The sequence below is a fragment of the Diabrotica virgifera genome, chromosome 3 (assembly GCF_917563875.1).
Source record: "Diabrotica virgifera virgifera chromosome 3, PGI_DIABVI_V3a".
In the NCBI taxonomy this organism is placed as follows: domain Eukaryota; kingdom Metazoa; phylum Arthropoda; class Insecta; order Coleoptera; family Chrysomelidae; genus Diabrotica; species Diabrotica virgifera.
In genome coordinates this window covers 82,831,165-82,848,499 of record NC_065445.1, presented here as the reverse complement: position 1 = coordinate 82,848,499, position 17,335 = coordinate 82,831,165, and the positions used below count along the sequence as shown (strand labels likewise).

General features: G+C 33.9%; 1 protein-coding gene across 3 annotated transcripts in view; it reads right to left on the bottom strand.

The window, feature by feature from the left end:
- LOC114336046 (protein bric-a-brac 2) overlaps positions 1-17,335 on the bottom strand; it is a 259,104-nt gene that overhangs the window by 11,162 nt on the left and 230,607 nt on the right. For all 3 annotated transcript variants that reach the window (XM_050646564.1, XM_050646565.1, XM_050646566.1), the window contains 2 exons: positions 10,587-10,825; positions 4,389-4,519 (listed from right to left, as the gene is read on the bottom strand). In XM_050646564.1, the coding sequence (XP_050502521.1) occupies positions 4,389-4,519; positions 10,587-10,825 (370 nt within the window). The remainder of the gene's footprint in view (positions 1-4,388; positions 4,520-10,586; positions 10,826-17,335) is intronic.

Here is a 17,335-nt window from a genome sequence, read left to right as displayed (position 1 = left end):
GGCAGGGGTGAATACAAAAAATATAAGGGTTTTTTTGCGACGTTCGTGATTGAGAGAGTGCACCAAAATTTGGGAATAAGTAGACCATGACATAACTAAGTAAAATCCTCAGAGCCGGAAACCCGAGGTGGGGAACGAGGGTAGTTATAAGGGGTCAAAGTCGCCGTTTTTATTATTTTTTTTTTGTGACGCTCATGATCGAGATAGTGCACCAAAATTTGGGAATAGGTAGGTCATGAGGTAACTAAGTATAATCTCCAGGGGTGGAACGCTGCGTGGCCGATAAAGGGGTGGGGGTAGGTGTGAATATAAAAAATATAAGGGGTTTTTTTGCGACGTTCTAGGTTGAGATAGTGCACCAAAATTTGGGAATAAGTAGATCATGACTTAGCTAAGTAAAATCCCCAGAGCCGGAAACCAGAATTGGGGATGAGGGTAGTTTTAAGGGGTCAAAGTCGCAGTGTGTATTATTTTTTTGTGACCTGGCTCAACATTTGTCCCCCACGCAGCGTTCCGCCCCTGGAGATTTTACTTAGTAATGTCATGATCTACTTATCCCAAATTTTGGTGCACTATCTCGATTATGAGCATCACAAAAAAAATAATAAAAAACGGGACTTTGACCCCTTATAACTACCTTCCTCCCCCACTCTGGTTTCCGGCTCTGGGGATTTTACTTACTTATGTCATGGTCTTCTTATACCCAAATTTTGGTGCAGTATCTCAATCACGAACGTCGCAAAAAGCCCCTTATATTTTTTATATTCACCCCTACCCCCTCCCCTTTGTCGGCCATGCAGCGTTACGCCTCTAGAGATTTTACTTAGGTACGTCATGACCTACTTATTCCCAAATTTTGGTGCACTATCTCTATCATGAGCGTCATAAAAAAAATAATAAAAACCGCGTCTTTGACCCCTTATAACTACCCTCGGCCCCAACTCTGGTTTCCGGCCGTTGGTGAAAGTCATGTACACAACTAATTCAACATATCCACGTATAGTTTTTCCATATTACTTATCACGCACAAAATCCGCTCCCAGCTCTTAGACTATAATGAAAAGATTTAGTTCTTAATAGATACCGACGAAAACAATTATTCCCCTTTCTGTTCTCGCGAAAAAAATAATTCCTGGAAGATTTACGTTGAAGGAATCATTTTTCAATAAGTGACCACAAAAAAAATAATTTTGTTAATGTACCGGCAATTACTATAATTTTCAAAAGGTTGTGGGGAAAACAATTACTTCTCTACAGATATCGGCGAAAAAAATTATTCCTATTTACGTGCCCAAGAAGATTATAAATTTAAAAATATTTGTGACGAAAAGAATTATTTTTATATCAGGAACAACAAAAAATAATTCTTTTTATCTGTACATCCACGAAGATCATAACTCCCAAAATATTTATGACGAAAACATCTAGTTCTTAATAGATACCGACGAAAACAATTATTCCCCTTTCTGTTCTCGCGAAAAAAATAATTCCTGGAAGATTTACGTTGAAGGAATCATTTTTCAATAAGTGACCACAAAAAAAATAATTTTGTTAATGTACCGGCAACTACTATAATTTTCAAAAGGTTGTGGGGAAAACAATTACTTCTCTACAGATATCGGCGAAAAAAATTATTCCTATTTACGTGCCCAAGAAGATTATAAATTTAAAAATATTTGTGACGAAAAGAATTATTTTTATATCAGGAACAACAAAAAATAATTCTTTTTATCTGTACATCCACGAAGATCATAACTCCCAAAATATTTATGACGAAAACATCTAGTTCTTAATAGATGACGACGAATATAATTATTTACGTTTCTGTTCTTGCGGAAAAAATAACTCCTCGAAGATTTACATTACACAAAAATTTTCCAGTAGAGTAGCTACGAAAATAAAATTTGCCGTCGCTTATTTAGGATTATTCTTTTCGCTGCGCATTATTAGGATTCATAATCTACGCAAACATGGAAATAGAAATGATTTTGTTGCTGTCATTCATTGAAGAGTAATTACTTTGGCCGAGAAAATTTTAGTAAAATTAATTTTCGTTGAAACATAATAAGAACTAATTCTTATTATAGGTAATTATTGTGAACTTTTTCTTATCACCGCAACGTATTAGAAGTTATGGTCTTCGAAAGTATATAACAGAAAAAATACTTTTCACCGCGCATTATTAGGAGTTATAATCTTCATGAATACAGAAATAGAAATAATTTTTTTCAATGTTATTGATCGAAGAATAATTATTATTAATGAGAACTTTTTAGTAATTATAATTTTCGTAGACCCACAAACAGAAATGATGTTTTTGCTGATACTCCTCAATAAATAATTTTTTAAAAAACCAATACAGAAGTAAAAACTTCGAGATGTATTCTGGTATAAAATCGTTTATTTAAAACTATAAAATATCATGGATTGCAAAACGTTTTCGTTCTATACAGAACATCTTCAGTGCATCCTGCCGAGTAGTTTGAAACTAGCACACTGTAAATAGTGTTAACCTCATCGTATATGGTTTACATAATATAATATATTAAAATTTTATGACTACAAGTCGATGTTGATAGATAAAGTGGAACACATGCTAAAAGGGTGCCATGGTTCCCTGCTCGAAGATGCTAGGTACTTGCCAATTCAATGGGCACAGACCAACCAATATTTTTTTTTTCATATTTTTTTTTTTAATAATTTTTTCGCTAACACTTTATTAGGGATTATAATTTTCACGATCATATAATCGAAAATAATATTTTTCGCGGCGTTCATTGAAAGTTATACTCTTAACGGCATTTTTCGGAGTTATACTTTTCGTAGGCGGCGGCGATATACTAAGGATTTCCACAGTTTTCACTGTATTTCTTCACTCAACCGTTCTCTCCAGCTCTTTCTGTCTTGCCAGTCTCCTTCCTGTAGATTTCTTCTCTCCATTGCTTCGTCCTCATCTCTGAAGTATCTTCGGGATCTGCCTCTCTTCCTTTTTCCTATTGGGCTCCACTCTGTTGTCTGTTATTCGGCTTATCCAACGATTTTGGTCTGCTCTTCTGACATGTTCGTACCAGGTTAATCTCTTCTGTTCGATGTAGTCTATAATATCTGAGTTCACTCCCATTCTTCTCTTTATCTCTATGTTATTTATTCTATCTCTCGTTGTTACCCTGCAGCTCCTCCTTAGGAATTCCATCTCTGTTGCGCTTATTTTATTTTTGGTTTTCTTATTTATTGTCCAATTTTCACACCCATAAGTGAGGATACTTTTGTCATGGTATTATATATTTTTTTTTTTGTTTTTATGCTGATGTTCTTAATCCCACCGTATCGGGTTCAATTTTGGTATGCAGTCTCTTGTTTGTCCTAGTCTATTTTTTATATCTTCCTCAGTTGTTCCTTTGTTTGATATTATAAAACCTAAATACTTGTACTTATTTGTTCCTCTAATTTGTTTACCTTCGTCTATTTCCGGTTGTTTTATTTCTGTATTCTCCGTTGTTAGGTATTCAGTTTACTTTAGTTTATTTCCATCCCATTCTTTGTATATTCCTGTTCTACTTTCCTCATCATAAATTTAAGGTCATCTTCGTCGTGTGCGATCACTATTTGGTCGTCAGCAAAACTTAGGGTATATAGATATTCATTCCTTACTGGTATACCCATTCCTTCGCACTTTCTTTCTTTTTCATGGTTTCAGGGTTTTTTTCCAGGAATATTTTGACAGGGTAGGGGATGTGGAGCAGCCCTTTGTCGTCTTAAATGGACTGCATATTCTATTGCCCATTTTGACAGCTAATGTGTTATTCTTGTAGAGTGTTTTACTGCTGTTATTAACCTTCGTGGGACTTCGATGTCTTCCATTGCTTCCCATAGCTTGGTTCTAGGTATCGAGTCATACGCCTTGTTAAGATCTACGAAAGCCAGACGGACGGATCTATTTTTGGCCATTCTTTTTTTCTATTAGTTGTTCGACCGTGTATATGTGATCTAAGCATGCTTTCCCCGCTGTGAATCCTGCCTTATCTTCTCCGATTTTATCCTGTATATATATTTCTAATTTTTCCTTTATAGTCTTTCCATACAGTCTGCCTACAGATGATATAATGCTAATTAATCGATAGTTTTCGCAGTTTTTTCTATTTCCTTTCTTATATATTGATGTCATATATGCTTGAGAATAAAAGGAATACAGAGATAATTGATATAAAGAGAATAATAAGATTCCGAAACATGTACCGAAACAGGTAACAGAACATGTTATAGTTCAGATCGTCATTTGCCAGGTAAGTTAGCAAAAATAAGTAACAAATTTAAGGGCGGAAAGATATATGACCTGATCAATCAAGTTAATTGAATCTAATTCTACATTTTGTATATCTTACACTTACCTAATTTAGAAACTCCAGGAATCCCACTGAAATCTGCATGACCAATAAGCTGGTGCATGGTTCTTTCTCCATCATCGTGGCTGTCCATTGAATGATCAGGCCCCGACAAATGCGATTCCATATCCAATAGGCTGTATAAACATAAGAAGTATTTAAGATAAATAATTTACAAATTAAGTCATTTGTGTCATTAAAAAAACTTTGTAGTAAGTATACAAGCGACAGACGATATAGATGACAATGCTAACGACAAAAATATAGCTTAACATTTTTATATTAGGTAGTGTTAATACAACTGCCAGAAAACTACCTATATCCAATTTAAATATTCTGTATCAATACTGCAGTCCAGCGTTCGGCAGATCAACAATAGATGATCGAACGCGTTTCCATATCGGCGCAACCCCCCTACGTACCACCTCTCCGACGAAACCAAGGAGTGATGGCTACCGAGAGTATATTTAAGACGGGAAAGGATAATCATGAAGTCAGTTCCTCTCGGTATACTGAACCGGGAAGAACTCAAACGGCAGATATGCAATGGAGTGAATTGGAATTCTGCCGAGGTGGGCGCGCTCTGTAGTGAAGAGGCGTTCCCCCGGAACTGTAACCGCAGTGAGCGGTAGCTGTCACCAACAAACCCGGAGCTGGCCGGTGTGTCGATGTTTGGTTGTAATCACACTGGATTGAAGTGTGATGAGCTACGAGTCTGAGTGTATAATTATGTAGTTAGATTGATTCGGTGTAGCGCTATTGCTGTCGTATATACTGTGTTGTGTATTGTATTATTCTAATATTGTTATTATGTTTTTGATGATAGTTATAAACACAATTTCATTATTCTTTTGCAGACGTCCGCTTAGGGAGTTTTCTCTGGAACGGGGCGAAGATAGAATTATATTTTATTTTGTCATTTTTTATTTTGAACTGTAAATAAATATCCTCAATATATGTATTTTATTTTAACCTGTGTTTTACTGAGTCTGTTGTCCTGAAAGAACTAACCGTCACACGCTAAAATACTATTTAAAATTTATACATATCTGGTGGAGTCTCACAGTTACTACTCTAAGCGGCAGATGAAAGCATACAAAAGCCTTCAGGCACATAAATATTTTACAGCTGGATTTGTTTTTAAAGTTGGAGTAAAGTTGGAAGTCACGAGCAACAACTTCATAAGTACCTACAAGAATATTGAGGAAATCCAGCTCCTCGATACTACTGGGCAAATTAGAAGATTGAAGAGGACAAAGTCTTTTGAAGACGCCTGAAATGGTAGAAACAGCCTGTCTAGCTGGTGTGCAACCCTCTGAATCGAAAACAAGCAAAACTATCATTTATTATTTTATTTCCTTTACTCGGTTTGAGTACTGAAAGTTCCTCTGCTGTCCTTTTCCTAGACGGATGAAGGCGGAATGTGATTGTTACCCTTTCGTTTTCTATATTCGTCGTCTGCTGTCTTATTAATTGAAAAATTCGCAGATTAAGGATGTACCAGTAAGAACTTTCAACGCGAAAAGTCTCAGGTTTAAATTACTATGTACCATTTTAGTTTTTATTAAATTTGTGGATTCTACATCTGAGACTCTTCAATTTGTTATGAGATGTCGCTGTATCGCGTCTAATGGGAAGTTTGAATTATTTTTCAGATTCCCTTTAAAATGATAGTGGAGCTATTTTTCGATTCAGAGGTGTGCACGCTACTGAAGACGGGTGAAATGGTAGAAACAGCCTGTCTAGCTGGTGTGCAACCCTCTGAATCGAAAACAAGCAAAACTATCATTTACTATTTTATTTCCTTTACTCGGTTTGAGTACTGAAAGTTCCTCTGCTGTCCTTTTCCTAGACGGATGAAGGCGGAATGTGATCGTTTCCCTTTCGTTTTCTATATTCGTCGTCTGCTGTCTTATTAATTGAAAAAGTCGCAGATTAAGGATGTACCAGTAAGAACTTTCAACGCGAAAAGTCTCAGGTTTAAATTACTATGTACCATTTTAGTTTTTATTAAATTGGTGGATTCTGCATCTGAGACTCTTCAATTTCTTTTGAACTAGTTTGAGTGATAGGTGATAGTGAAAAACAGAGCATAGTGCTTGTGCGCCTGTGTATGTTAGAATAAGTGCACGATCTTGTTAGATTAGATAAGAGACGCTATGGGGTAAGGTCTTCATTTTAAGGAACAGTAGTAATTTAGGTTAAATTAAAATTGCTCATTGGTCAGTTATGACCAGATTGTAATTGTAATGTACAATTCAATACAATGAATCATCATCGTAGTGATGATTATGTAAAAGAATATATGACAAGATTTTGTGCAATAAAAATGTTTATATTTATCAAGGATGTATTATTTGGTATGGCCACATATCCTTCTGGTATATCGTGCGTGATGTGACAATACCTCATATCTGCTTTTTCATGAATTTTGTAGGAGACGAAAAACCATTTTTAGGGTCATCTCCTGTTTTCACGTGTAAATTTTGACATGTTTTGTAGTAAATAGATAGTTGAATTTACTACAAAACGCGTCAAAAAATATTATATGAAAATAGGAGGTGACTGTAAAAAAAGTTTTTAGTCTCTCTTACAAAACTTATGAAAAAACAAATCGGAGGTATTATGTCACATCAGCGACTATATCCAGGGAATGTATAAAAAATATACTGTGAATATCCAAAGAACATTCGTAGACATTCATGGCATATTCCAACAAGACATTCAAGGAATGTTTAAAATGCTGACAGAGGCCTTTTCTGGGACATTTAGGGGACATTCTTGTGCTTTGAGGACATTCCAGGAATGTTTTCAATATCCTGTGTGTACATTCTAGGAACATACATGGAATGTTTGGTGTTATTAGGGAAATAGATATATTTAGGGGTTTTTTTTTATTGGCTTTAGGATTAGACCATGCGGCCAGAAACAAAGTAAGTAGTACATACATAAACATAATATATCTTATCTAAACTATCTAATTAGTAATCTAAGTTAAGGTTATCTTTATTAATTTATCTAATTAATTAATTATCTTTGTTAAGGTTATCTGACCGACCTTTTTGTTAAGAATAGATATAATAAACATTTTTTTCAAAGTTAATTTTTGTTAAATTAATCCTAATAAACATTTTGGGATAAGGACAAAGGCCACATTTTTCTCATCCAATGTAATATTTATGGGTTCTGCTTTAATAAGCGCAAGTATTATTCATTTATGTCCTGCCCAGTTACTTAAGTAAATAAGCACCTTATTTAAAGTACAAAATTCTTGAAAACACTTTGAAAAATGTGTTGCCGTTGGTCAATTCTAAAGAACGATTTCTTCTTTTCTTTATGGTATTTATGCGGAACCAGAGTATCAGATTTTTAACCCTAACATTCTTCTTGTCCCAAATAGAAGAACGTTCAGTACAAGTGAGAAATTTATTGCAATAATATTTATTTCACGATTTTTTAGGATATCGATTAGTTTTGCATTGCCAAATGTGTTCTCAAAATTGGTAAGTGACCAGTCTCATATACAGTATAGTGCAAATGAAAGGAATAAATAAAGTTTTTCGATTTTCTAAATAAATCCCGAAACAGGTAGATTTTTATTTCCAGATAATAATTTTTTGGCATATATATCATACTAGTGACGTCATCTATCTGGGCGTGATGACGTAACTGATGATTTTTTAATGAGAATAAGGGTCGTGTGCTAGCTCATTTGAAAAGTTATTCGATTCTCTATTCAGCAATATAAACATTAACATATTTATTTATACAAGATGTCCAAAAAATGTTTTTTTAATTAAATTAATTGACACAGAAAGGCGAATTTATGTAACTTATTAAATTTAAAATTCATTTTGCTGTTGTCAGAAAACAGAAAAAAATGTTTATTGGAAAAATAAACGTTGCTTTTCTCTTAAATTCACTGTTCAATCTGCCACCCGCCTGCCTCTTGACAGTTTGAAGCGAAAAGCAACGTTTATTTATCAAATAAACATTTTTTCCTGTTTTCTGGTAGCAGTAAAATGAATTTTAAATTAAATAAATTACATACATTCTTCTTTTACACCCTGTATAAATAATTATGTTAATGTTGATATTACTGAATAAAGAATTGAATATTCTTTTAAATAAACTAGCACATGACCCATTTCACCATGCAGTTCATGAAGATTTCCCATCTTCAATTAGCTTAATAGCCATTTTAACATCTTCCTTTGTTATATCTAGGGCTAAGAATTGTCTACTTCAATCGGTCCTCTTGTATGTATTCTTCTTGCATGCATTAAATGTATGAATCATTTAAACTACGTAGTGTTGAAAAATAACAAGTACCTATTAAAAAATAAAATTGACTACCCAAGTTACATTTTTTTTATTTGTATATGTTACGGTAACAGTAGATAATTGGTTATTGTATACAATTACCGGTAATTGTATACAATTACCGGTAATTGTATACAATTACCAGAATCGATGGTAAATGTAGGAAATTATTTTCAATTATCTACTTTTACCGGTAATTGTATACATTTACTAAGTACCAGCGGTAAAACTATAAAATGAAATAGAAACAATAAATTTAGATAGTTATTCGAGAAGTGTGATTTTTATTTAACTGAATTAAAAACAAGAGACATTTTGTTTAACCTGAATTGAGTTTTTTTGCCTGAATTAATACTACTTCCTAGTTTACTTACTTACTATTTCCTTGTAATTACACAACTTTCCATTTTTTTTTACATTTACATTTATCTGTTTTACATTTACCTTGCCAGCACATCGCTGATAGCCTTGCCCACCCGACAAAGACGTTTTTCTAACATACTCGCGCAATGAAATGTTTAGTTTTGGGACCATCTCTAGAGAAATGAATGATTCTTTGCAGATGATAAATTGATTTCTGCTATACAACTGTGGCAGTCGCCCTTCTTTAGTGCCCAATTCATATAATTCATTTGGAACACTCATAATAACAGCCAAAACATTTCTAGAATTACTTCCTGCTCTGTCAACATCTGGTACTCTTAATTTTACCGAATTACCGACATTACCAGGGGGAAATTTCAAGTTTGATATTTAAGCATTTTCCTCGCTTGCTTTTCAAGACCTTCCTCTGCACGTGCCCGTTTAATTGCAACAGAATCTTGCCTCTCTGAAATTTGATTAGAAGATAGTTCTTCTAGAATCGCATTAGAATAATTCACTGATGGTTGCTCAGGTTGTTCAGCTTCTTGTTCTATTAAAAGCTCATTTGGTTCATCCACTTCTACTTCTTCACGTTCTTTAGAATCAGGACCTGACTGGGTTTCTTCTACTTGTTCCACCATCGCTTCCAAATCTTCTTCAGTAGGAATATTTTCTAGAGCATCTTCTGGCAGTGATGAAGTTTTCAAACCAATTTTGGCATAGGACCCTAAACATGGCTTCATAAGGACAACACTCTATGCCAGAATGGTAAGCTCGATTCTTGGCGAATTGTACAAATCGTAGACCGTCTTTACTTAAGGAACAAATCAGTTTTTCAGTTTCCCCAACCTTCATGACATCATACTTTTTCAACCGCTTGTGGTCGTCCGGTATTTGATCACTAGTTTTAGATTTACTTACATGTACATTGTTTATTAGACTTTGGTAGTTCTCTTTTGTAAGCAAAACCGTATTGTACTTTTTTACTATTCAGTACTTCAAGTACTTTCGTACCTATTAAAAGGCTCTTCCATTGTTAAATCAAAAATAATCAGTTCTAGGATAATGTAATGTACAGTTTTGTATGTAGCCAAATCAGGATAGAAACACTTTTGATGACTGATGTCTCAATCAACACTGCAGACTGAAGACTGATTACGCACGAGATAAACAAAGGCATTGCGTGTCGATCATTATAATTTGAATTTCTTACTTTTACCAAGATTCTTTGGGAAATGTATACAATTACCGGTAAAAGTAGCAAATAAAGTTTTCCCTAAGAATATTTCCTACATTTACCGTCGACTCTGGTAATTGTATATAATTACTGGTAATTATGTATAATTACCAAATAATTTACTTTTACCGTAACATATACATCATCACAAAGTCCAAGTGAAAAGTATTATCACTTACTTCGTTATTTATTTTGTTTAACAGTTGTGAGCACGGTAGAACTATTTTAAGAATGCGAAATATATATGTACATAAATCAAATAATAACATAAAAAGATATACCTGTCTTGGTCATATGATCTCAACGTTTCTAACTTAATGTCGGCCTCCTTCTTGATTTCTAGGGTATATTTCGTGGAATCGGAAATATCAGTACGATGCATCGGCTCACTGAGAATAGTCCTGGTGGGAGAATGATCGACTGGAGCCGTGGACATGTCCACGTGACCAACGGGAATGGCCGATGGTGCTGGAGGTTCAGGTGGGAAATCATCGTCGACGCCGAAATGGGAGAAGATCGTCTAAAATCAGAGAAAAAAAGTTATTCTTCATATACGAACAATACATTTTAGAAAATAATTTTAAACCTTAAATAGTTACTTGGAGAACTACAATCTTCTTCTTTACGTGCCATCTCCGCGACGAAGGTTGGCAATCATCATTGCTATTCTCACTTTTGACACTACAGCCCGAAAGAGTTCAGTTGAGCTGCATCCAAACCATTCTTTGAGATTTCTCAGCCAGGACATTTTTCTCCTACCTATGCTGCGCCTTCCTTGAATCTTTCCCTGCATAATTAATTTTAGGAGTTCATATCTGTCACCACGTGTTATATGACCCAAGTATTGAAGTTTTCTTATTTTGATGGAATCCAGTATCTCCCTGCTGTTCTGTATTCTCCTTAGTACTTCCTCATTGGTTATTCTGTCTGTCCAGGAGATTCTCAGCATTCTTCGATACGTCCACATCTCAAATGCTTCCAATCTATTGAGGCATTGTTTATTGAGAGTCCATGTCTCCACACCATACAAAAGAACTACAATACAGACATACATTTGCAGAAAAAGGAATCGTTTAACCTCATAGACTTTTCCTTTTATGTACATTATATTTCTGACTAACTATTACATTTTATTATTATCAGACTTGCCCTTAAGGTCTATTAAGAGTGCACACTATTGTGAAACTTTTAAAAATAGTTCTAGGAAGTGCAAATGAATGGTTCGTATGCTAGCAATAAGGAAAACTGAGGTAAGACTAGATATTAAGAACTATATGAGTTATATATGAAATATCATTTGGTAGGAACCACACATCCGAAGAATTGACTTGTGGGTGGTTTCCTGGAGCTACTGATAAGGATAGCAAAAGGGATAACAAAAGCCTGGATCGCTGAATGAATAAATACAGCATATTTACCGGGTATAATATAATAGTAATAGTATCTTTTTCTTAACGTGCCCTATCAAGTTCCCTTGACGTTGGCGATTAACATGGCGAAACTGTCTCTGTCTCGAGCTATTCTAAATAGGTGTTCTGCTTTCTTTATTCCTGTCCACTCCCGGATATTCTTCAACCAAGAGGCCTGCTTTCTACCAATTCCTCTGCATCCTTCGATTTTACCCATCATAATAAGTTGAAGAATATTATACCGGTCTCCCCTTACTACGTGTCCAAAATAGGCCATCTTTCTATATTTGATGTTATCAAGCAGCTCGCGGGTAGCTTTTGCTCTCTTAAGGACTGCCACATTTGTCAGCATAGACGTCCATGGTATTTTTATTATACGTCTGTGCAGCCACATTTCAAAGGCCTCCAAACGGTTAATGGTGGATATTTTTAATGTCCATGCTTCGACACCATACAAGAGGACTGACCAAATGTAGCATTTTATTCATGCGCTTTTGAAGTTGAAGTTGCAAGTTATCATTACAGAAGAATGACCTCATTTTTAAAAATGGTAGTATAGTAATGGTAATATAGTATAGAATATATAAGTAGTTTTAAGGAAGTATACGAGATTGGTCTAGATTACAAAGTAAAAGTGTATATGTATATAGTTAAGGAAATTGAAATATTCACAGGATTTGAGAGCTTAATCAGGCCTCCTAGCACAGGCTTCCATGCTAGGAGAAGTCTAATAAAACCGTGTGTTGCCTGAAACCAGAGTTAAGTCGTTATTATGTTTCACTCGTAATTAGCTACCATGAAGGCAACTACAGTCCCTGGCCATGGCCATATTATTAGACGCACTATAAGATTTTATAAAAAAAAAGTATGAGGTGATAATAGGTTTTTTGTATGTACCAGACACAATTTATATCTATTATTTTGTTGTCCATTTAATTGTCTAGTTTTTATCACAAACTAATCATCATTATTAATTAACAAATATGTATTTATTGAATCTTGAAAAAAACAAAAATAACGACAATTAAATGTTAAATATTTTGTTGAGCCACCTTTAGCCACTATTAGAGCTTTAATTATGCGCGGCATACTATCACTGCAAACCTGTATAGTATTACGATACCTTACGATAGAATTAAAGCTCTAATAGTGGCTAAAGGCGGCTCAACAAAATAACATTTAATTGTCGTTATTTTTGTTTTCCTTCAAGGGTCAATAAATACATATTTTTGTTCAATAATAATGTTGTTTTATTTGTGATAAAATATAGACAATTAAATGGACAACCAAACAACATACATTGTGTCTGGTACATACAAAAAACCTACGTAGTATCGCCTCATAATTAACATTTTTTATAAAATCTTATAGTGCGTCTAATAATTTGGCCAGGGACTGTAAGCATGAAGGGTCTCGCCACAATGACAAGGTCGAATACACCAACAGCAACAGCAATGGTCCAAGCCTCCATTCCATAAAACAAAGTAGAGAAACCGTAGCACCTAGCTAACCTAACTCTTAGCTCCAACTTCAAATCTCTTGTACAGAGGACTTTTCTCATTTTGTTAAAATTTGCTTTAGCCTTTTCTTGTCTCTTTTGATTTTGATTTCCTTGAAGTAACAATTTGTGAAGTTGATCATTGTTCCAAGATATGTATATTGGTCTACTCGTTCGACATTGGTTTCGTTTATGAAAAAATTTTCGTTGTTTCTTTGAGTTTTCGATATTCTCATAAATTTTATCTTCTTGACCTTCATTGTTAGACCGTATTTTTGTGCACACTACGCTATTTTGGTTACTAGCCTCTGAAGATCCTCAATAAAGAAGACAGTGTCATCCACATATCTAATGTTGTTAATGGAAACTCCTGTTACCTTTACTCTAGGTGTTTTACCGTCGAGAGCTTTTTTTAGGATCTCTTCCGAGGTATTAAAAATGATCGGTGTCAATACGCATCCCTGTCTCACCCCACGTCTGATTTCAATTTCCTCTGACAGCTGTTCGTTAACACGTACTTCTGCTCGCTGCTTATAGTATAAATTCGATATGATCCTGAGGTCATTGTAGTCAGTGGCGTAGCTAGAATGGGTGACACCCGGGGCGGTAATCGTTGGTGTCACCCCAAATCCTAAAAATAAAGATTTTTCAAATCAACGAAAATCGAATAAACGTATGTTACGAATGTCAACGTATGTCAAATCAACGAAAATATTAAGAATTACAGTTAATTAAATTGCAGTAAATAGTATATAACAGTTTATTTATTTTTTGTTTTACATTATAACTTAACTAGCGGCAAACTCTGAAATCACATTTTCTATATTTATGTTTTGTGTTGCTTCATGTTCGATAGTTAATAAACCGAGGTTATTTTGGCCTTCCTTGCGTCACTGTTGCTCGCAAGTAATTCTTGATTAATTTTTAACTTATTAAAATTTCTCTCAGATGAAACAATCGATACCCAAATGGTCATAAACAATTTTAACCCAAAGTCTACAGTTAACCATTTAGAGGCTGTAGTATTGGCCGCTTGTAAATGTCTTCCGAGCCTTGGTATTTTTAGCAGGTCTGCTTCTGATACTTCTTCATGGTAAAATCACAAAATGTTGAAATAACCAATTTCAACTTTCTCTGTTCGTGAAAAGCACAGTGTTTGTCTGACAACCTTTAACAATGAAGCCATATCATGAATGGACTGGTTTTGAGTTCAACATTGAATATGTCAAAACATTCCAATATAGCCTCTTGAAGGTCGGCTCAAAGTGTGAATCCTCTATCGGTAGCTAACTCACCATCCATTCGTTTTTGACGTCGAATTTGTTTTTCGGTGGGAATGTCGTCGTCCTCATATTTTTTCGTGGCAAAATTTATTGCTTTATCTATAATATTTTTTGTGTCCACGTTTTTCTTCAATATAAAACCGAAATGTCCCTATTTTGATCGCCGATTGATCAACAGTTATGCCTTTATTTTGCAATTCAATCTCTAAAAAACAAATGTGAAATTACACACAGCGGGCATAAGATTATGTGCAGCACCTCTGGTGTCTAAATTTTCTTGTTTTTGACATAATTCCTTAATTGCAGAAAGCAGTATCAAAATGTTCTGCCAATACTTTAACTGCAGCATAGTGAACACTTCAACTCGTTGTAGAAAGTCATTTAACAGATGCTTTGCTGTGTTTAATAAGCACAAGAGTGCTGGTCACATAAATTAATTAAATGATCAATACATCCAAAGAAAATGGCCTTTTTTGTTTGTTGCTTTAATAATACCTTGTATTCCTCCAAGTACGAGGCTCATAAGAGTTGCATTATCATATCCCTGTGAATGGCACTTCATATTATCTAATAAACCATCAGTTCAAAGCTTCTTAAGAATTTCTTTACTGATATCAGCTTTTTTGAAGTTTTACTTCTTTACGCTCGAGAGTAAATTTTATAATGCCGGGCGCATGCGCATACAGACAGTATGTAGTTCGTTGCTAATCTTTCAAGATATGTATGTATCAGCGCTGTCAGCGCAAATAAGTCATTGAAAGGATATATTGGTGTTTCTAGTAAATGTATGATTTATTATAATTTTTGTGTCTTTGGATTTGTCTTTCTCGGGAATAAGATATTTTATAATAATAGTAAGTACATATATTTAAAGTATTTTTGTATACTTCACTTGGTCTATTAAATTTGTCAGTATGTATGAGAAATCTTGTAACCTGTCAAAGCAACGGGAATATAGCTCAGTGGTAGAGCGTTTGCCCGGAGATGGAGAGGTCCCGGGTTCAAATCCCGGACGATTCATATTCTTTGGTATCGTTTTAATAAAAAATTTTTTAAAGTGGTAGGGAAGAAAGTTAGTTTAATATTTAAATAAAATACAAATAACCTGTTAAGTATATTTATTTCTTTGAAATTATATAATAGAAGTATAACTTCTTACGTGCGTACAAAGTACACACACATTCTTTTTTTTGCTTTTAACGGTTCAAATCCAAGAAATGTCTCTTTGATCTCGACTTTTCTCTGTTTCCTGTGTTCACAAAAAATATCGAATTGTATTTTGATTGTAAAGTGAGTAAAGATACAAATTAATGATTCATTCTTTTGTGATCGGGTTTCTCGGCTGTCACCCTTTCAGGGTGACACCCAAAGCGCACCGCCCCCTACGCCCCACTGTATTAAATGGTGTGTTGTTACTGTCTTCTAGGTCGTAATTAATTAAAACTCTCTTCTTAGTTCAAATACATTATATTATTTACACTCAACTCCATCAATGACTAACCATAACAATCTGTTTACATATATCAGTAGCGACCTACCTTACATTAATTAAATACTGAGTACAATAATCTTTCTCCACCGAGTTAATGTTTATATACACATTTAAATAATAACAAAACATGACAATTCAATGTTACTTGCGGTTATTGATACAAGAACAGATACTACATGGATTAATGACTTTGAATGAGTTTTAAACATATTTTGTACAGGGTGATATTATAATACCACACCTCCCCGTTTTGTTAAAATTACATATTTTTAAAATGTGATGCTCCTCTTTCCCTTTTACAAAAATGTTTATGGTTACCTAATACTATTTTGAAAAATTAAATTTCCTAACTATGCTAACTAACTGTAACATTACATTTCAGATCAATCAATTTTTCCCTAAACATGTATATTCTTTTTCCTATTTTACACAAAAGTTCATATTTTCCCTATACTAAACTGGTATTTTATAACCTATTACTAGTTCACGTACTTTCACGTCGTGTCTTTTCGTCCTTTTTTTTTCGTTCACTAATTCACTTCCTCAAAACAGTGTCCAAAGTGAATGAAATTGATCCTTACTTTTAAATAGTCTTTTAGTGCCTATAGGCATCTCATATAAGCGGGGGAATAATCTAATCTACCTAACTAAAAATCTCGTATATAACTAAAAGTCCTAAGCTAAGCTAATATTACTCGAATAAGTAAAAAAATGTATCCTTTACTCTATTAATAATTCCTATTTCAGTCTTCTTTTGATTTATTTATATATGTCTTACTAACTTTAAAATAATGTACCTATAATAAAAATGTAATCTCTCTAAAAACTTCTAATATGTCTCTAAAAAACTTCTAATTCTTCTATACATGTCTCTAAAAAACTTCTAATAACTCTCTTGTAGCTAAAATAAAGATTTAATCTCTGTTGCTGAATGTCTAAAAATTTCACTTTTTGTGTCCTTTTGCTTACTATCTACTAACACTATTGTAAGATATTGTCTATCCTTAATTCAAACACTTCCATTTTCCACGAAAATTTAACCTGAATTCATTATCTACATTTAAAAATAAGTTATTTATAATTAACATTACTTTAGAGAAAAAAAAATTTACAGCTTTAATTCTTAGACATAATTCAATGATTAGCTACTTATTTGATATTATTCTTAATTTTGCTTCTTTTCTTGCAATTTTTATGTGTCTTCTTTCATTTTTCCCACATATTTTACTAAAAAAATTATCTTTTTTTCTCTTCTTCTTCTTGTCTGGTACTACAACTATATTTCTTCATTTTCTCCACATAATAACACTTCTACAGTGTACATAATTCATCTTCATATACATATTTC